General features: G+C 44.5%; 1 protein-coding gene across 2 annotated transcripts in view; it reads right to left on the bottom strand.

Moving 5' to 3' along the window:
* Nucleotides 1-524: 524 nt before the first annotated feature.
* SORT1 (sortilin 1) overlaps nt 525-20,698 on the bottom strand; it is a 58,828-nt gene continuing 38,654 nt past the window's right edge. For both annotated transcript variants that reach the window (XM_036344952.1, XM_036344953.1), the window contains exons 9-20: nt 17,649-17,793; nt 16,405-16,560; nt 15,316-15,422; nt 13,024-13,126; nt 12,523-12,691; nt 11,789-11,979; nt 10,860-11,049; nt 7,680-7,796; nt 7,046-7,154; nt 5,816-5,922; nt 5,422-5,545; nt 525-5,215 (exon numbers count right to left, since the gene is read on the bottom strand). In XM_036344952.1, coding sequence (XP_036200845.1) covers nt 5,201-5,215; nt 5,422-5,545; nt 5,816-5,922; nt 7,046-7,154; nt 7,680-7,796; nt 10,860-11,049; nt 11,789-11,979; nt 12,523-12,691; nt 13,024-13,126; nt 15,316-15,422; nt 16,405-16,560; nt 17,649-17,793 — 1,533 coding nt within the window. In that variant the 3' untranslated portion in view covers nt 525-5,200. The remainder of the gene's footprint in view (nt 5,216-5,421; nt 5,546-5,815; nt 5,923-7,045; nt 7,155-7,679; nt 7,797-10,859; nt 11,050-11,788; nt 11,980-12,522; nt 12,692-13,023; nt 13,127-15,315; nt 15,423-16,404; nt 16,561-17,648; nt 17,794-20,698) is intronic.

The following is a 20,698-nucleotide window of genomic DNA, read 5'->3' as shown; positions in this document are numbered from 1 at the left end:
GGCGCGAGGTCAGCATGAACCTCTCCTAAAAGAAATATTTTGGATGAGAGGAAAGGGGCAACTCTTTGAAAGGCCTTAAATGAAATGGATCAGGAAGGACTATGAATAAAAGCAGCAAGAGAAGCAAATGGAAAGATACCAAAGTTAAACTTCAGTGTTGTCATTTGTCAAACCTGCTATAAGGAACATATAATTCAGGAGAGTAATTGTATGTCGCTGTGTCCAGAGGAAAAGTAAAGCAGTTGAAACCTGAGAAGGTGTGCAGGGTGGGTCAGTTAGACTTTCTGGGGGAAAGAACAAGAAAGCTGGTCCTACAAATAAATACCCATGGGAAGTAGATCTTTATGAGCATAAAGAGGAAGAAAAAAAGTAAGTAGTTTCCCCCATAAATTATCTTAATACCTTTCATGCTATAAATGCACAGTCCTTGCACTTTAATTGGCTTGTGTGCTGGTTTGGTTTGATTGCTGAAGCAAGAAACTGGAAAAGCTATCATAGTAACAAATTGTAGTTTAGTCATTTCAGTAGGTCAGGTAACAAAGTCCCAGTCTGTTTTATTTCTAACCCAAATATTGCAAATATACAGAAAATTACCAGTACAAAGTTAAACACATCCAAATTTATTTACACAATGCTAAAGGAAGTTGAGTTTTGTTTCCATTTTGTGGAATTTTATTATGGGGTCTGGCTTTGTTGTGTAAATGACATGGGTTGTTGAGACTTGATTATCCCACCTCACATGCAATTTTCTGTTCCAAGGGAACAGAAGACTGGTTTGTTTTTAGCGCACATGCAGTAATGATCTTAATAACTGCTTTACACTTTAGTAGGAAGGCAGCTGTCCCCTAGTTTGGGGAAGAGGCAAAGATACAGAACAAGAGGGACCACATGCTCAGAAAGGGAGCAAGAGACAAGAGGGGTTTGAACAACAGGCACATGGGGACCCTGAGCATTTCTGTGCACGAGGATGAGGAGGAGGGTACGACTAAACCCTCTTCCCTAGATGTCCAAACACAGGAGGTGGGCAGACTATCAGAGAACATTCAGTCACCTGACCACAAATGGAGGGCATGCGGAAGAGAACTGCAGTAGAGATCTGGGACACATCCATAAATCATTAGCATGTACACTATACAGTTTATACATGTATATATGTACATATATATAAAGGTACAGATTAGTTTGTTATTTTCTATAAACAAGAACGCTTAAGAATGCACTGGTGTGAAAAATGCATACAGCAAGTTGAAGATAATTTCAAGTTCATGTTCCGATTCTTGTTATAATGTGATGTAACCAGGAAATCAACATGCTGCTGCGATTTCAATCACCCTCCATGAGGGTAAGGCCTGGGCTCTGCTGGGCAGGATGGTACTCCCAGAGCCTCCTGAGCTGGGCAAACGGTGGCAGATGGGACAGAAAGCCTGGCACCTGCTGAGTGCCAGGGCTGAAAGTCTGGCCCCTCCCATCACTCCATCATGTGGCAAATCTGAAACTTTGGTTCTGTTCAAAGGACATTTAGTCCATGCTTATTTTCCTGCTTGAGAGAAGGTAGTAATAAAGTTGAAAGCTGAATCTCTTCCTATTTGAGCAGTTCCAAGTCCCCAGGCTTCAAGTGGGGTGAGGGGGCTGTACCGACAATTAACAGGATGAGCTCTGAGCCCATGCACACAGGGGCAGGGCTCTTAGAGCCCTCCTAAAAGGGAAGAGAGAATCTCTACCTGGATGATTTGCCTGGAAAATAAAGAACTGGGGTGGCAGGTGCCCTGCCACTGGGGTGGGTCTGGACAAGCCAACACCTCTCTGTATCCCTGGTATCATGACAAAGGCCTTGGGAGAACCAGCAGGAGCTGGAGGTGGCCAGAGAATTACTAGTCTGTCAGGGGTGAGAAGCCAGCTTGGGCATGTAGGGGCCCAGAGGCAGACCTGGCAGGTTCTATGTAATAACTAACCTATTGAATCTCCTGAGCCCAACCTAGAACAGCCACACGCTCTAAACAATTTATTCTTCTACGTGTATTTCCATCCAAATGACAGCCTAGGTGTATGCATCCCTGGTCTCTGGTCTCACTGAAAACCAAAAGCCCCCTCAGGTCTAAGATACCTCTCCACAGAGCAGGAAAGATGGCAAGTTCTCCACCTGCATTTAAGAGCTCAGACCCACTTTGGATGGTCTGATATGTCCAATCTCTCTTATGATGATAAATTTTATTGCTAAAGCCACTAGAAATAATAATCTCTTCTGCTATAATCAAGCCCGGAACTTTCTACAATGATATGCTATTCTTTACTTTCAAAGATAATGCTCCTAACCCAACATCAGTAGGACAAATTAGAGATCTTTTTTTCTTAGATGCAATCATGGATTTAGGCTGTTTTGCTCACTGGCTGAAGACATATACTTGTGAGTGAGCAGGCTGATGTAGAACACTAACTAGCTGATAAAGGGAATACACCAGGCTTGTTAGCAGTCCTCAAACCAACTGAGCCAGCTAGTCAGCCAGGGATGGGAAATGAGGAGAATGGAAAAGTGACTCACAGTGGAGAGTTCATTCCTGCACTCTTGAACAGTGACCCTAAATGAAGTGAGAAGCAGTTTCTAAACACACTATCAAAACTATCATTGTTTTTAGCCAGGAAAAACAGGAGAATAGAATTTTTATCAAGGTGGCAAAAGGGCACTAAACACTGCTCTGAAAGAAATGCCACTGATTCCTGCCCCACAGAACAGCCAGTCTGCAAGGAAGGAGCCTGTTCAGGGAGGCAGCACCCACACGCAAAATGTTCCAGAGTTCATGTTCCAGCCCACACTGCCCGTGATATACAGGGGCCCTGGACAATTTACTCCATTTTTGTACCTCAGCTCTATCTCCTAAAAATGGGAAATACAACCCTATCTTTTCTTTATTTCACAAGAATGTTGAGGTTCAAATGACATATTGCAAGTGAAGCTGCTCTGAAAACTACTAATTTCTACAGAAATCCCAGGTATCATTATAAGCAAAGAGCCCTACTCTTATATGCTTAGAGAAGAATATTAACTTTCCTATAAATTAAAGCTGATTAGCGAATCACCGTATCTCAGCACGTCTACCCCAGTGAGTATATGCTAGGGGAAAAGGTGTAGGTGAAATAGATCTTTTCTGGACATCAAATTCACTTTGGGCAGGCCCAGCTCAGTGGCTGAGCATCGCCCCATGATCCAGGAGGTCAGAGTTTGATTCCTGGTCAGAGCACATGCCGAGGTTGTGGGCTTGATCCTCAGTGTGGGGCATGCAGCAGGCAGCTGATCAATTATTCTCTCATATTGATGTTTCCATCCCTCTCTCCATCTCCCTTCCTCTCTCTGAAATCAATTTAAAAAAAACACGTTAAAAAATTCACTTTGGGCAGAAGGTGAGGATGTCTGGGATAAAGGCTGACACTCTATCCTTTGTGAACTGGTTTATCTTTGGAATTATTTTTTATTTAAAAACCTGCAAAATTAACGAGCTTTTCCTAAAAGATGAGTGCTCTCTGGCTCTAACAAGTATTAATTTTCTTCACAAAAACTGCTCTCCCTAACATTATTTTCTAACTGAAGCTCACTGACTCATTTAATTTTATGCAGTTTCCAAGTCTCTACAATTCTCTGTCTACTCCCTCCCCCACTTTCCCTGCTGCTGTTATTCCATTCTGGTGAGGAGAGAACTTTAGCCATCTGCTCACACATTCTGACAAAAGTTAATTTGGCACATTTACTTTTTATGGGCTTTCTGGCCATAAAATGAACTAGCAGCAAAATGGCAGTTACCAGAGAATGTCCCAATCATACTTATTGGGAGAAACCGTGACCAGCACAGCAGGTACACCAAGACCAAAAGCATACTATACTATATTCCTGTATAGCAAATATTCAAGCCATATTAAAATTAATTATTGCAGCTTTCCATGACTAGATGGCCACCCAAAAATCCACCTCACTACATTCTATAATTGATTGAATTTGAAATAAATGTCAAATGGAAAACTCCCTTAAATTTAAAATATGAACTTAATGTATCACACAAAACCTCATCTTACACTGGAAGCGTTTTCAGTTGGTTCAGCCGAAAGGTTCATGCCAATAAATTACTTGGCAAAGCTGGGGAGAAGGGGCAAGGAAGAGAGCTGGCAATAAAATTCTGATTTTAAAAATAAAGCCTATAAATCTGAAAACATGTCTAGTCCTGGCTCCACGTACAACAAGCCACCTAAGAGGAAACATATAAGCAGCCAATTGAATGATTCACCACTGAGCCAACACAGCAGGCAGCAGGGCACGAGGAAGCCCATGTTCCGTCCTCAGGGGCTGCACCGCCTGGGCAGACACCCCGGGCAAGCCCTGCGCCCTGTCCTTGAGCAGGTCTGCAGGCACACACACAGCATGGCTTGAAAGATCTTGGAGGAAGGAAGGATTTCTCCTTTCATAGTGCTCTGTCTAGTCAGTTCTCTGCTGCGCCCTTCTTCCTGCCCCCAGTTAAAAATATTGCCCTTTAAGTTCTCCTGATTTAGTGTCTTGGAAGCACATGGTTAAGTTAGTCATCAAAGGGCAATTAACAAGGGTATTGCCTAATTAAGCAGGAAAAAGAAAAATCACTGATCTATGGTCCCTGGAAAAAATAAAAAGGGAGGATCTGGTGGCAGCGTTCTCGGAGGAGGGCTGTCCCCAGAGGCAGAAAGGCTGCCCAGTCATGCCAGTCACCAGCGCCTCCGTGTTCATCTCTGCAGCTGCTTTGTGTCACCAGCAGAGCCTAGGGACTGCACCGGCTACTTGTGAGGGTTGATGCTGGAGTTGGCAGGTGCCCTGGGGCAGGCGCCATGCAAAACATGCAGGAGTACAGTTAGTGAAATGTTCCCTTCAAATTCCATTTCATTTCCCGTAAAAAACAAAAACAAACCCCAAAGAGCCCATACTTTGCAAAAAGACAACTTGAAATAAGAGGTTAAAGATTTAAAAATGTCTCCCCCTCTTCTCAGAGCCAATTGTGTGTGTTTAGGGTTTTGCCCCCACCACCCCCTGCATGTCTTTAGTAGAGGTCCTTCTGGCTTTGACGGAAGCAGCAGAAACAGAGCTGGATTCCTCGCAATGGGAAATTTATTTCCCCAAGTCGGAGCCACAGGGAGTGTAAGAGGTACTGTGTTTCCATCATCCATGTGCGGTCCCAGCTCCTTTGAAGAGCTATTCCAGGAGGTCCTGAAAGACATTAAATTATATTATTTAACAGACTAAAAAATTCCTATTTTGAAAACAATTACCTCGTTTCTGGCTGACGGAGTCATAGTCATTAAGTTTCTGCTTCTAGCTTATACCCTCATTTGTCTCAATCACATCTTGATCATGCACAGGAAAAGAATCACTTTTTTGTACTTCTGGATCACCCTCAAGAAGAAATGGCTCACCTCATCTGAGTCATCATGATAACCACTTTTATTGGTGTGGGAGGCTGTGTCCAAAGCATCCACACCGTCCACACCATTAGCCTCTGCATGCTGCTGCAACACGGAGTACCGATGCACCAGGAACCTGCGAATACAACCCTTCATGAATCCCAATGTGCTGAGGAGGGTGTGTTTATTATAGCAACAGCTTTTCCGAGTTTTATACACTCAGAGAAGGAGTCACACATACAGGAAGCAGACCCATAGTTAGCTTACGGAAAATATAACATCTCAGAAGACTTGGGCCTGGCGTTTCAGAATGTCACTTCTTTTGCTAAGGTCAGACTCAACCATGTGCCCTTGGCTGACTTCTGGTTTGACGGCAGTACCTTTGATTGACTTCCATGTTCCTTACCTTCCCCCACAGACGTATTTCTTCACAATGAGCACTCCTGCTACAACTGTGACTAGCATCAATCCCACGGTGGCCAGGATAATTGGAACAGAATTTGACTTGGAATTCTTGATAAATGAAAACACACAAAAAAAATTCAGGCATGAATATTCTAGGACTGAATTCAAAGATGCTGCTGATTCCCCTCATTTCCCTGAGTGATCTACAGTCTTTAGGCACTTCATGATGCTACTCTTTCAACCCCCACGTGAACCATCTCAGGAGGATGAACCAGGAGAATCACACCTGGCAGAGGGTCACCAGAATTTCGACTACCTTGAAGCTGTCAGAATGGTGCAGTCTCCGTGATGTCAATGTCAGAGTTACACTGGAAGCCTTGGCAACTTCCTAGAGCAAATGGTAATATGACTGTTTCCTACTATCACTGTTTATAAGTCTTAGAGCTTTTAAGGGTGGAGCCAGAAAGGGAGATGACGATAACAGTGGGCTGAACAGGGCCATCAGCTGGAAAGAAGTTGTGCGAATGCTATATCACATATATCTTTTTTTATTTAATTTTTGGTATTTTTTTTACAAATAAGCCTTCTCATATCATTGTGACCTACTTGCTTCTGGGTGGGGAAATAGGGTGTGTGTGTTTTCATTGTATCCAAGAGGAGGCTGAGCTGGATTCTGGGACAAGTTGTGTCCCTGTGGGCGGGAGTCCTGTGCAATCACACCCACAAACACTCTGAGGACAGCCACCAGGAGTGCAGGGTGGGGCGCAGAGGAGGACCCTGCCCCTTGACAAGTACACACACCCACGCATTCTTCTTCCACTGCCTTCTTCACCCTGCCCCTTGTCAGGCCCTCATCCCTCAGAAGTTAGAGAAGAGGGGACTGCGTTTTTCATTGTGAGCATACCTGGCATGACTTGGCACAGAGATCCACCCTACCTATGGCCCAATGCTCTTCTCTTTCACACGTGCAAAGTCCAGCCCTTTACAGCCAAACTTCTTGAGTCTTTTTCCCAAAAGACCCTGAGCCTCAGAATGTCCTCAACTCTATGCTTCTAAAACTTGGAACCACTTTATGAAATACAGTACTATTTTTTTCCCAACAAAAAACTTCAGTAGATGAGCTTATTGGGTTATATGACCCATCCTTCACCCTGACAGTTTCCTGTGCAAAGGGAAGCCTGACAGATCATGAAACCCCACTTGTGCCTAATCCACATCTACTTTGACATACCTGCTTTTCTGGACTCAAAAAGTTGCTTGTGCATTTCTTTTTCAAGTCTTTTACCTCTCGAACTGGATTCACTCCCCCTTGGCATTTGTCTCCTGGAATTTTCCGGTATCTGAAAGGCAGAGAAAATTTGTTAACAGAATACAAGGATACATTACTAAATTCTTGCCTATTTCCTAAAAACAAGATCTGAAAAGCTCCTCATCCTTACACCATCTTTCAGGCCTGGGGGGAGATCCACAGGGATGTTTTGGGGATATTTTGTGTATTTTCAGGCCTGGCTGCAGGGACATGCCTGCCTTTCTGCCTTAAGAGACGGTGCCAAAGGTCTGTGATCCAGGAGAGCACATTAACACCCCATTCGAAAATGGGAGTGGGAGGGAGCCAATGAGGCTCTGTCTAAATTAACAGAAATTAATTCAATCCTTAGTCACACTAGCGCCAGTAGCCACAGGGCTGGTGGCTACTGTACCAGACACAGGAGATGACAGAACATTTCCATCATCCCAGAAAGTTCTATTAGACAGTGTTTCCTAGAGCACCCTAAAGCCCTGCACAGATCTCTGTGTGGAGAAAAGCAGCTTTTCGCTCTGAACAAGGGTATACTCATTTGTCACAAAGGAGAATGCCATCTCACCCATTTGTGGTCAGGTGCTCCTCTCTGCCATACAGACAAAACTCTAGGTCGTGGCCCTTCAGCTCTGGCTGTTCCACACACTTGGAGTCATTTTCTGGACGGAAGTAGCCAAAATCACTGCAAGAGTCCACAAATAAAGTATCTTTTAAATTTGCTGAAAGACAGTAACTGACTAGCAATGAAGGTTTTTGTGGGTCAGTGGATGGTTAATATTCCAGTCTTGGGTTGCCAGAAAGTAGCTCAGGAAGGCCTGTGTCATCTATAAAGAAGGTCCATTTAGAAAAACACATGGAGAGGGCTTCATTGGGGAAAACAGTTATGGATTGGGTGAGTGATCAGGAAGGGTGTGCTGGAAGATAGGACATGAGGGGAAGGCCTGGTGGACTTAGGACTAGTAGCTGGGAGCACTGAGGCTAGGAGTCCTGCACAGATCGCTCAGGCTCTGGGAAGGGAAGGCCTGCAATCTGCATGGGGTGGGGACTCATGCAACTAAGACAGAGAAATAGTGGCAACAGCCACAGAACTAAACTTAGCAATTCTTTTATTTACCTCCAAATAACTCCTTATTATGTTATTTGGAGGTATACTATGGGATATTTGCAAACCTTTTCTGCCTTCTCCACTTCCGACCCTCTTAGCTTCTTAGATGGTCCTTACTGCCAATATGAATGCCCTGTCCTGCCCTCCATTCTATGCCAACTCTCCATAGCACCCCCCATCTGCTCTCCTTTCTGTTTTCCCCAAATAAATAACACTGCCTCCTCTCCGAGCTGAACCCTGCATGAGCACCCTTGGCCTATCCTTCCCACTGCCCTGGGGCCTAGCTTCACTGACAGTGTGGGAGGCACCATCAGTCCCACTCATCTGGTGGCTTCCTTTTCCTGACCCGTAAATACAGGTGTCTTACAGGGTTCTATAACTCATTCTCTTATTTTGTATCTGTTCTCCCTTTGTGAGCTTAACTATTTGTTGCAACAAAAGCTTCCAGGTTTTACCTCTCTTGAGCTCTAAACCTCCAGTTCCAAATACCTGCTGGACATTCACCAATTAAATTATCTGCCAGAAGAACCGCAAATAAAGGAAATGTTCCAAATACACCCCTTTCTCTGTTTTCTCCTTCACACCAGCCTTGCCTATCATTTCCTTAGGTTTGTCCATGACACTACCTTCCGTCCCCCATCTGGCCCCTAGTCACTTTTTTATCGTCACTACTGTGGCTTCCCCTCATGACGTATCTTCCAGCACACCCTTCCTGATCACTCACCCGTGAGGCTCTAATGACCTGCTTCTTCCCAGATGCACAGGGTCAAATTCTACCACTTGTCAGGGCTCAGCTCAAATGCCACCTCCTCAGCAAAGCCTCTGACCCACCTCCTGCTGCACTAGCTGTAATAGTGTCATCTCTCCCTAAATCCCTGGGGCATTTGCCACCTTCTGTTTCACAACATGATTATGTGCATCTTACCCAGAGAGTTCGCAACAAACCTTCTATTTCCACTTTGCACTGCCCTTGCACAGCAAGTATTTAGTGACTATTTGGGGAATATAAAGCTGCTGCTAGTACTTCAAGATTTTTCTGACAAATATTTCGGGGAGAGGGTGGGGAGAACAAAGTGGCTGAGGACACCACTCCTCCAAGAGCAGGGGAAACTTCTGGGGAAGTTTTTAGGAATTCAAGATTTCAGGGAGCACCCTTCCCGCTCGCGTGTGCACATTTCCCCAGCACGTGCGGCACAGCGTGGGCTGCGGGTCTCCGCTGCAGGTCCATGTCCCAGCTCGGTCACTGCCCAGATGAGCGACTGTGGGCAAGTCAGTCCCCATCTCTCTGTACTTTCTGTTACTTCTTCCCTCTGTGGAAGGGAAAGGACAACAATGCCCTCTCACAGGCTGCTGAGATTAAATGTAAATTGCTCAGGACAGTGCCAGTCCAGTCAGTGCTCAAAAAATGCAGCTGCTGTCATTACAGCTACACGATGATCAAATATAATATGCTCTCCAGGAGCCTAGAGTTTAGTGCTGGAGGCAAACCTATACACAGTGATTAAAACACAGTAAGAGCTGTGACAGGGGTTCTGTGGGAGCCTAGATGAGGGAAAACTGGAAGGCTTTAAAGAGGTGCTATCTGAACTAAGCACTAAAGGAATCCACCAGGCGTGGGGTCAGGCAGGGGCGTGGGAGACTTTGCAGGCCGTGGAGCAGTGTGCCCAATGGCTCGGAGCTCTGGAGAAGCACAGCATGTCGGAAACCAGCTCAGTAATGAAGAGCCAGCCCGTGTGCAGTCCGGGACGGGGACAGCCCCTGGAGTTCCAAGGATCTCTCGCCCTACTGTAACAAAGCAAGTGATGTGAGGGCCACTTCCCCTGTGGAAACGGGGAGAGGAGGACCTCTGGCCATTCCACAGACAGATATGAGCCACACAGGAGGACCCCCCAGGGTCAGACTTGGGTTTGCTTGGTCCCGTATTCTGTCACCTGTGGTTTGAGGGAATATGACAAGTTCCGTAAGATGACTACCTGTGAGGTGAATCAGTCCCTCTTATTTGCCTTAAGTTTTCTTGCTTAGACTACCTAGGGACTCCCTCGCCCTTGTATCATCACTAACCCCATGCCAACCACATCACTGATCCTTAAGCCTGGAGGGTCCTGAGTCTGGGAGTTCACCTTGGTGGCTTCTAAACCTTGATGGGACACAGGGACCATAAGTATACTGCTGTCACCTAGTGTCTCGGGACAGAACCACTCTTTCTGCCTTCAGTCCTGCTGATGACCCAAAACCTAAGTGCCACCTGCTGAACTCAGGCCGGCGGGCTCTCTGCTAAAGTCCAATGTCCTCTTAGCTCCTGTGCCACTTTCCTTGGTGTTTGTACCTCATCACCTTCTCTATTTTTTAATCTCTTCCTCCTTACATACGTCCCTCCTTACTATCATTGCCAAGTCAGGATTTCTGGGGGTTGCTGCTGGCTCTGCCCAATAATTAACTGTTCAATATGATAATATCATCTGTCCAATTATTAATGACTTTGGTTCCCTTTCTCTGTGCCTCAATTTCCTTAATAAGCAGCAGCAGTTCTCTGCTCTTGGGGAAGGAGGGAAAGAAAAGGATTGAAATATTGTTCAATCCTGTAAGACAACTGTGTTCCACTTTCCCTAGCACAGGAAAGGGGCTGAGGGATGCTGGTACCAGAGGAAGTCCTCCAGGGAGCAGAGACAGACGGACGGCTGCTTGGTCACCGCATAGTCCCGGCCATTCTGACAGACGGATGACTTGCGTAGCCGTAGGAACTGCTCTTTATAGCCTAAAATGCAGCCATCTCCATAATCTCCAGGGTCTGTGGAGTGAGCCAGCCATATCATATAGTCGTTCTCTTCACCTAAAGGAAAGACAGGTTGTTCAGGAAACTGCCTGGCACAGTGCTCACCTACATGAGGCAGCTGCCAGGCGACAGGAAGAACAAGGAGAGGAAGAGTGGGGATGTCTCACTCAACCCATCGCTTCATTTTGGAATTGTGAAGCCACATTACATTAGTTGAAGCCTACTAGCAACGGGCATTTCCTCATACCAAAGAAGAGATATTTGCATTTCACCACTCATTTGAGTATTAGGAAAACCCTTATTTGTTTCGAAGTGGGAAGCTGGATCGAGGATCTCTAGGGTTCCTTGCAAACTGAGAGGCTGCTGGCTAGATGTCTTGTCACTGATGCCCTCAGTCAACAGGAGCTGCCAAAGGTCAGCAACAAGATGCTTTCCTTTAGGACAAGATGCCAATGAGCCAAAAGCATAGGTTGTTTCACTATGGGTTCGTTTGCTTCAAACAGAAGGGAAAACATTCTGTCTCTGGACTTTTAACTGTGGTCGACTGGATGTCAAATGAAGACTCTTGGAAAAAGGGCTCAAAGGCTACGGTCTAAAACCTATGGCTCAGGTTTTTATCCTTTGGGATCTGAAGACCAGCACGGAGCCTGTTAAAGAGCAGGTGCCTAACACATTTTTTCATGACGTTAAACTTTATGCATTTTCTTCTTCCAGCGAAAAGAAATTAAACTGAATTGGCTGTTTAGAAAAATGGGCTTACAACTTTTTGGTAGGAAAGGTCAAAGAAGACACTCACAGTTCCTTTTAAGGACATCTTTAAAATCGATGGTGTAGGAGACCCACTGACGTGTCAGGAAAGTTTCAGTGAAACCCCAGATGCTGATATTCATGGACCTTGCTCCAGGTTCCGAAGCCAGGCCGGTAAAGTAGATGGGCTCCCTGGTGAACGTATAGGTTTGCCAGCACTGACCTTCATCTGTGGAGAACCTGAAACCCCAATCAGAGAAAGATCACAACAGAGGATCAATATGTATGGGACTATCAGGAAACCACTCTGCTGTTCGGTCCAAATCAGAGAAGAACCCTCATGTTAGGTGATAGCTTAGTTAACAGGTTAAGAAAAGGGATTCATTCAGAGCATATGGAAGAAAATGCCTTTACAAAATTTCCTTCCAAGGAAAGAGAAAGTAGTGACCCATGTAAGAATGGGCTTCCAAATCAACAAACAGAAATGATCTATTATGAGCCTTTGCTTAAGGAGTCATTCCCCATCCAGAATGTTCAGACACTTCCACAATAATCTTGTGGAGAGAAAGAAGTGGCAAAAAGTGTTAACTTGAGGAAGTCAGAGGAAAAAGCAAGCCATTTAATCTGAGTTGCTCTAAATGCAATCCCTTTAAAAACCTTCCCTACAGTTCTGCAGAATGCACAAATTTAAATCAGGGCCTGCAACTCCCCCCAGTGAACTGGAATACTTCCCACGGTTGCCCTTTATGCAGAAAGTGTGGGTGGAGCTGAGCTCATGCATACTTAATCACATTGATAGGACGGCTGCTGTGCTCAATGGCCACGATGATGCCTCCAGAATCTAGGATGGTGTAAAAGTGGGGTCCTTCCAGCATCTTCGCCCAGGAGTAACCCCCATCATCTGAGATGTACACGTCCGGGATCATGACTGAGATGGCATCTCCCACGCTACCTGCAACACAATCCATCATCTCCTCAGCACAGAGCAGCAACGAAACAGACAGGACTTACTGCCAAGAGGCTAATTTTGAGTAAATTTCTTCTGATTACTTCCCATCATGCCTCTTGTGATAGAAAAAAGGCCACTGAAAATTTGGGAAAGGGGAAAGTCATGTTACTCTCTCTGATGGGAGTCTGTGAAATAACCCTAAGTACCATTATCATGCAAGAAATCCTCCAGAGGATGGTAAAAGCCATGTTCGGTGGTTTTCTTATAGGGGAATGAAGTCTGAGTGTCAGTGTGCTCAGCTATTCTTCCCGAGGAGGGGAGGGGAGGCTCCTTACCATGTGCGATGACTATGCCCACGGCATTTGGCTCTGAGAGGGGGGCCATTGGAACGTTTAGTTTTTGGGAGATGCTGTAGGAAGCGTGAATATGAAGGCTGCACTGTGAAAAGAAATCAAAACTCAGATTAAAACCAAAGGCGGAATTTTTTACTCACTCACAGAGCCTTCTAATAACTCTAACCCAGACCTCAGTGGGATACTCTTTTTAAAAAATTATGGTAAAATACACATACCACAACAATTACCACTTTAAACATCTTTAAGTGTGCAGTTCAGTAGTGTAAGTACATTCACACTATTGTGCAACCATCACCACCATCCTTCTCTAGAACTTTTTAATCTTGCAAAACTAAACAATAACTCCCTGTTCCACACAAATAAACCTGATGAGTGCCTGACATATTTCAGATACTGTACAAGACGTGGTGGTGATTGGAAATAAGACCTAGTTCTGTTTGTGTGTGTTTTAATCCTCATCCAAAGATATGTTTAGAGAAGGAGGAGGAGGGGCAGAGAGGGAGAAAGGAGAGAAAGAGAGAGAAACATCAATCTGTTGCCTCCTATAAACACCCCAACTTGGGGATATAACCCACAACCTAGGTATGTGACCTGACTGGACCAGGAATCGAACCCACAACCTTTTGGTGTACAGGATGATGCTCCAACCAACTAAGCCACCTCACCAGGATCCAGCCTTGTCTTTAAGAAATATTTTTCACCCTAGATGGTTTGGCTCAGTGGATAGAGCATTGGCCTGCATACTGAAGGGTCCCAGGTTCAGTTCCAGTCAAAGGCACATGCCCGGGTTGCGGGCTCGATCCCCAGTAGGGGGCATGCAGGAGGCAGTCAATCATTGATGTTTCTATCTCTCTCCCTCTCCCTTCCTCTCTGAAATTAGTAAAAACATATTTAAAAAAAGAAGAGAAATATTTCTCTAAAACTAGTTGAGGTACAACGCAGAGCAAAAGTTACTGCTTTCAAAGAGGTTCAAATTGGTTAAAATGTTAATTTTATGTCATGTATATTTTACTACAAAAAAAAGAGGTTCAGTCAAACTATTAATAAAACAAAGAGGAATGGTTGATTTTAACTGAAGATGGGCAGTGAGGATGGTTAGGATTTCACAAGTTCTAATGAATCGGGGTGCGGGAGACAGGCCAGCTTTCCCAGGAACAACGAGGGCAAGGCCACAGGGGCAGGGGCACATGTGGGGGTTGACGGAGCAGCAGAGGATGATAACAAGGGGTGTGTCAGTGATGAAATGGAAGTGACATCGAAAAGGCAGTAGGCAGTCTGCCAGGGGAGGAGAGGCCCTTCAGTCACCAGGTGGAAGCCTTTATTCACAGGCAAAGGGGAGCCAGGAAATGTTGAGGAGGGAGGGGCATGGGAGCGGGAGGAGAGCCAGGCAAGCAGAGGCCACGGGAGGCCCGCCCCTCCTGGGGCACGCAGGGGGATGGGGAAAAGGGAGCAGAAGGGAAAGACTCCACAGTACTGCTGAGTAGAAGGGAGAGAGAGCATTGTGGGTGGGGAAGGTACACTTAATCTCACACTGTGAGGCTCTGAAAACAAAACAGAAAACCCAGCCTAGAAGAGTAGAGTGCATGTTAGCCACAGGTATTGAGGAGGGCTTAGAACTACCCAAACTGTCATTTTTGAAAGAAAACTCTCTTAGTGCTCCCCTAAGCACCTCTCAAATTCTGAAAGAGCCAGGCACAAAGCTTGTTTCTCTTTTCTTTTTCTCTTGCCTGTCAAGACCTGTCACTCTCAGAATCTGGGATTTCCTGAGCAACACCTTTGTATTCCTAGTTCTAGGTCTCTCCTAGGGGTCACCACCTGCACCCCCCAGTTATGTGGCACCCAGGCAGAGGGGAAGACAAGGCCAAGTTCTCATCTCTTGTTAATGGCCAGCACGGCTTTGCCCTGCTCAGGAACGGCTGGCCTGTGGCTTTTGCAGAATTCCTAATGTCTCAGAGCTGCCGTGCTGACTCCTAACTAATCCCCGACCCATATGTCCATTCTGTTTCCATTCAGCAGTTTTGCAAAACACAAATTGTTAGCCCTCAGTTTTGTTTTTCTTTAGAAGACAATCCATAGTATCTTGGCCTTTCTTCGCAGTCTCTAGTTCTTACATTCTAAGTTAATTTCATTACTCTCATTTTCAAGCTTTCCACCTTTACCTGTAATCCTAATCAAGTACTAAACTTCACTATTCAAAGAACTGGCGCAATATGAGCAGAACAGAGTGGCTGCTCTGCTTCAAATACATATGACAATTGGAGTAAAACAAACCTCATTCTTGTTTTTTGCTGTAGCATCACATTCACTGTTCTCAGGCTTCCTCAGGTGCTTCCACCTTCCTCCTTGGTCAAAAGTGATCATAGTCTGGATAGAATTATCTGAATGGGAAGAGAATGATATGAAGCCCTATACACTGGAAGAACCCTAATAAGTTCTGTTTCTCCAACCAACTGAGCCATACCGGCCAGGCTTAATAAATATTGTTGTGTGCCCACTATGTGAAACAAAATTAAAAAAACAACAAACAAAAAACCACACACACAAAAATACCACATCTTTGTGAAACTACATTCTAGTAGGCTGAGACAGACAAACACTAGACGTGGCAAACAGGTAAATTCATAGTATGTTAGAAAATGGAAAAACCTGCATAGTTAGAGGGGGACTGACAGTGTGTGTGTGTGAATGGGGGAGGGCAGACTAAAATTTAGAATAGGATAGTCAATGGCAGGTCTCATTCAGAAAGTAAATATGAGCAGAGACTGGAAGGAAGAGATGTCAGCCCTGCAGATACTTGGAAAACAGAGAACAGTCCGTGCACATCTCCAAACCACAAGCATGTGAACCTGGTGGATTCAGGGGGATTGGCAGAGAACTGAGAGCTGGAGTGACTAGAGTAGAGGGAGAGGGAGAGAAGAGGGAGAAGTGAGGTCAGGGAGGAAATAGGGGGCCAAGATCACTTGGCCTTGTGGACCATTGCAAAGGTCTTTACAAAAACAAACAGCCCACCTCCTATAAAAGAATAAATACGTAAATAAACAAAACCTTCAGAGACTCCCTGGGTGGTAAGCTCTGTGCTCTAGACTAGAGAATGTGTGTGTTTGCGTAAGTAAGCTTTAATAAAGGTGAGCACTGCAAAGCACTGAGCAGAACGCAAGAAGCCTGGCTGGCTACTGCTGTGCCCTCTCTCTTTCTTAGTTCTGTTTACCATAACTCACTTAAAAGTGTAGCCAGAATTGACACAGGTAGGCTGCTGGCTAAGGTAAGCAGTCTTTCCGGGGGACAGGGCCATCAGTCTCCCCAAAGGCCTCTACTCTCACCATGTTCAGCTGAAGGACAGCTGTGCCAAGCAAGACTCACCTTCAGAGAGCACACTTGTTATGTAGACCCCACGGAGGGAGGTCACGTTGGTGAAGTCCGTCTCACCACCTGTGGTGGTGTAGAGATGTCGGTCCAAGGACTTGGAATAGACAATGCCTCGATCGTCAGAGGTATAGATGGTGCCAAACCCAGTATCTGAAATAGGCAAACAAACAAACAAAAACACTATGTCTTGGGAGGGAACAGCAAGGCAACAAAAGTCTAACCATACACATGACTGAATCATTGCACATTAGCCAACCATCTCTCTTCATGATGTAGACACAGACCAGAGATCCAATCAAGGTTTGATATTCAAGATCTTTTTTATTTTATTTTATTTTGATACTCCAGATCTTTGATCCTCGTGTCCATCTTTAATTCTAGTATCCCTGTTACTTAGTGCTTGGAATATGGCAGGTGCTGAGTCTGTTGAATGAGTTAATCAGATGCTACAGAAAAGCTCTTCCAAGATGTATTTTGGTGGCAGAGGCACTGTATTTAGATTCATAGCTTACACTTCTGTTAATCTTAACCTCTGGAGCAATGCTTCTCAAACTGCCTGTGATGAAAGATCAATTTTTAAATTTCCACTATGTCACAAACCAATGCTTTTGTAAAATAGCATAAAAATTTATCACTAGAACAATGAAATATAACCACCAACTCCTTTATCATTAGATTAAACACATCTAAAATTACTTTGTCAAATAGCTATAAGAGCTTCTAAATGCATGCTCTCACTGCCTCTACTTATTTAGTAACAGAGTTTGCAAATTAGTACCCATCCTCTGAGCATTCTTTGAGCAGCATTGTTGTAGACCCTTGGATATGCACACAAACGAGACAATGTCAAAACAAGTGGCCCCTTTTTTTTTTTTTTTTTTTTTTTTTTTAAATATATTTTATTGATTTTTTACAGAGAGGAGGGAAAGGGATAGAGAGTTAGAAACATTGATCAGCTGTCTCCTGCACACCTCCTACTGGGGATGTGCCCGCAACCAAGGTACATGCCCTTGACCGGAATCGAACCTGGGACTTTTCAGTCTGCAGGCTGACACTCTATCCACTGAGCCAAACTGGTCAGGGCAAGTGGCCCCTTTTAACAGAGGTTACATTTTCTAAGACAAAATACTCAGTAGGGCACTAATAAATTCCTAGGGGTAAGAAAAAAAGCTACTAAAAGTAGGGCTTGCAGCTTCGATCTCTATAAATTCAAGGGTGGGCCTCTGAAACGCTCTTACCTCCAGGCTCGTCTACATGCATGAACACCATGTCATCACTGGCTGCTAGAATAGAGTAGAACTGCTCCTGCCCCACAGAGGGCAGCTGGGCCATACTCCACGTGTCCCCTTGATCAGTTGACACATGAATCCTTCTTGTTGTATCCTGGAACAAACGCCAACATACATCTTTTTAATTTTCTTCCAAGGTACCATGTGCAGGGACATACTAGGTACATTATTAATAATTACAAGTATCATTATCCATTTCCTCACTGGGTATAACTGATATAAATGAAAGGTCCCAGTAGCAACTACCTAGCAATTTCCAACCTCTAGCAAAGTTCCAGGCAATGCGACAATCCATTTTATTGTAAGCAAAACTATCCTGGCTTCTTCATTCTAGTGTGGCCTGTAAGATATTATCCTCCCAACCTCTGACATTCCTAGCTCCTTCATCGGAGCCAAGGATGTCATGGTACCATCCCTGACTTGGCTTTATAGCCATTCACATATGCGTGCTCAGATAATTCTTAAGTGCGGATTGCTGCATAAAGATTTGGTCTCTTTGACACAGTCTTGGTATGATCCAAAGAAGTAGATAACGAAGGGTCTAGAAAATGGAGATGAAAGCCATGCTTGGGTGATCACAAGGAAGTCAATATGTGACATCCCTTTATGGAAGTCTCTCAGAACAGCCATAGAGGGGAATGTGCTCCGGCTGGGAAGAGGCCAAGGAGTGTCAGAAGTTAATAAAAGGGATCTGATCAGGGCTTTAGCTGTTAAAAGGAGTCTGTTAAGGATGTAATTAACGCATACTTCCTCACAAATAGTTTAAAATAGCTACTAGACACACCTAGCTAGGGCATAAGACTGACTTCCAGGGCCTCCTTATGTTAAATACTCTTTAAAGTTCAGTGACACATACAGTTATGTATTTTTCTAAAACTTATACACTTAGATGTTCACTTTGAATCTCACTCTCATTGTTATAGGCAGAAGTTAAAGTTCAAGAGCACACCGTGGAGTTTTAGTTTTGTGTAATTGTGGTCCAGTGTAGGTGGCTACGTCTGGAATCAGTCTGATTTCCACCAGGGCTCCACCTCAGGGTGACTCCAGGCAAGTTACTGTTTGCTCACATAGAAACTGAAGTAACAGTATTAGCTTACAGGGTTGTTGGGAGGATAATTACAAAACTGCTCGAGGGAGTGACTGTAGTTACTGTCTGCTTAGCCAGCTCCAGTTCTCTCTGAACACCCTCTACCCAGTTTTTCACCTCAGCACTGTGATGAGACGGCTTTAGTCAAGCTCACCAACAACCTCCATTTTGCCAGCTCCAGTGGCTAATTTCCAGCACTCATCTAATTCAACATCTCAGCTAAGTTTAGCACAGCTGACCACTTCGCCCTTCCTGAAACACCTTTTTCACGTGGCTTTCACAATCTCGCATTGTCCTATTCGCCCTGCCTCACTGGTCCCTCCCTCCCAGTCTTCCTTGCTGGGCTCTCCATCTCCTTCCAACCTTTCAGTGGTGGGTGCTTCAGGGCGTGCTCAGTCCTCCCACTCTGCTCTACCTACCCATCCTCCAGAAGATATCATCTAATCACATGGCTCTAAACACATATAATTTGGGGAGATAACCAAATACTAACATGACATTTCCACTTAGATATCTAACAGGCATCTCACATCCAAAACTGAATTCTTGATCATCCTCCCCCAAACATGCTTCTCCTACAGTCTTTGCCATTTTAGTAAATGGTACCACTATTCAGTCAGTTGCTCGGGCCAAAAACTCTAAAGTTATCTTTGGTTTCTCTCATTCTCTCACAATCCACACTAATCCATCAGCAAATCCTATTGGCAATACATTGAAAAACACACCCACCATCTCACCACTTGCTCCCTCTCCCCCCTCACACTACTCCAACGGCCTCCCAGCTGCTCTGGCTCTGCCATTCCTGCCCCGGTAGACTACTCTGCGCATACTTATTCTGTCAAGAAGTCAGATTACACCACACCCTGCTCACAACCCTTTCCCAGCTTCCCAACACAACAAGAATAAAAGCCAAGGTTGTAATCACCACTTATAAAGGCCCTGAATGATTTGGCCGCTGGCTCCTCCTCTTTGGACTGCCCTTGTCACTTTTCTTTGATATGTCAAGCATGCTCCAGCCTGAGGTCTGTGCACGTCCTGTTCCCTGAGCCTAGATGTCCACATAGCTATGCTCTCACCCCAGTCAGGTCTCAGAGAGCACGTCCAAACCACCCCCCTGAAACAGCCCTGCTCCACTTCCTGTCACTTTCTATTTCTTTATGCTGCTTTAGATTTCTTCATAGCTTTAATATTGACCTGATATTACATCATATTTATTAGTTTAGTATCTATCTCCCCTACTTAACTATAAGCTCTGTGAACAGGACATTTATCTGTTTTGTTCACTGTTATGTACTCAATAAATGTCACCTATTTCTATTATTATTACTGAAACAAATGGACTGCATATATCCATGTACAAGTAAAGCCCAAACACTGTGCCTACATATCCCAAAACAGACACCAGAATTCGTGTGGTGGTGAACGGCTGAAGTGCCAGGATAGCCCAGAAGAGTCAGTCAGTCTCTCTAAAAGAATCACCCGCAAATCTTAGAGTGATATCAAATACCAGTGGCCTGGTGCACAGATTCGTGCACATTGATAGGAAATTAATTAGAATATTTTAATATCACTATTCGCCCTTTCTCTATAATAGAAGTGTCAGAGATGAAAGAAAATTAGTAAAATGTATATGAAAGTAAATTGATTAATAAACAATAACATGATACAACAAAGACATGATAAAAGGCAACATTGATAAAAACAATGACTGATAAATTGATTAAACTTATTCTAATATCTCCCTGTATACCACATTAAGAGTAAAAATACTTTCAGAGTGCTTGACTAATATCCCTTGTGATAAAGTATTCACAATACAATTTTAACTTTAACATCGCGAACGTGAGAGAAAGCAACGTATAACTGACCATGTCTGAAAACGGGTTCAGGTAGGAATATTCCTACTCTGTCT

The sequence above is a fragment of the Myotis myotis genome, unplaced genomic scaffold (assembly GCF_014108235.1).
Source record: "Myotis myotis isolate mMyoMyo1 unplaced genomic scaffold, mMyoMyo1.p scaffold_m19_p_18, whole genome shotgun sequence".
NCBI lineage: Eukaryota > Metazoa > Chordata > Mammalia > Chiroptera > Vespertilionidae > Myotis > Myotis myotis.
Note: the sequence above shows the minus strand (reverse complement) of the source record. Positions and strands in the feature narration are given on the sequence as shown.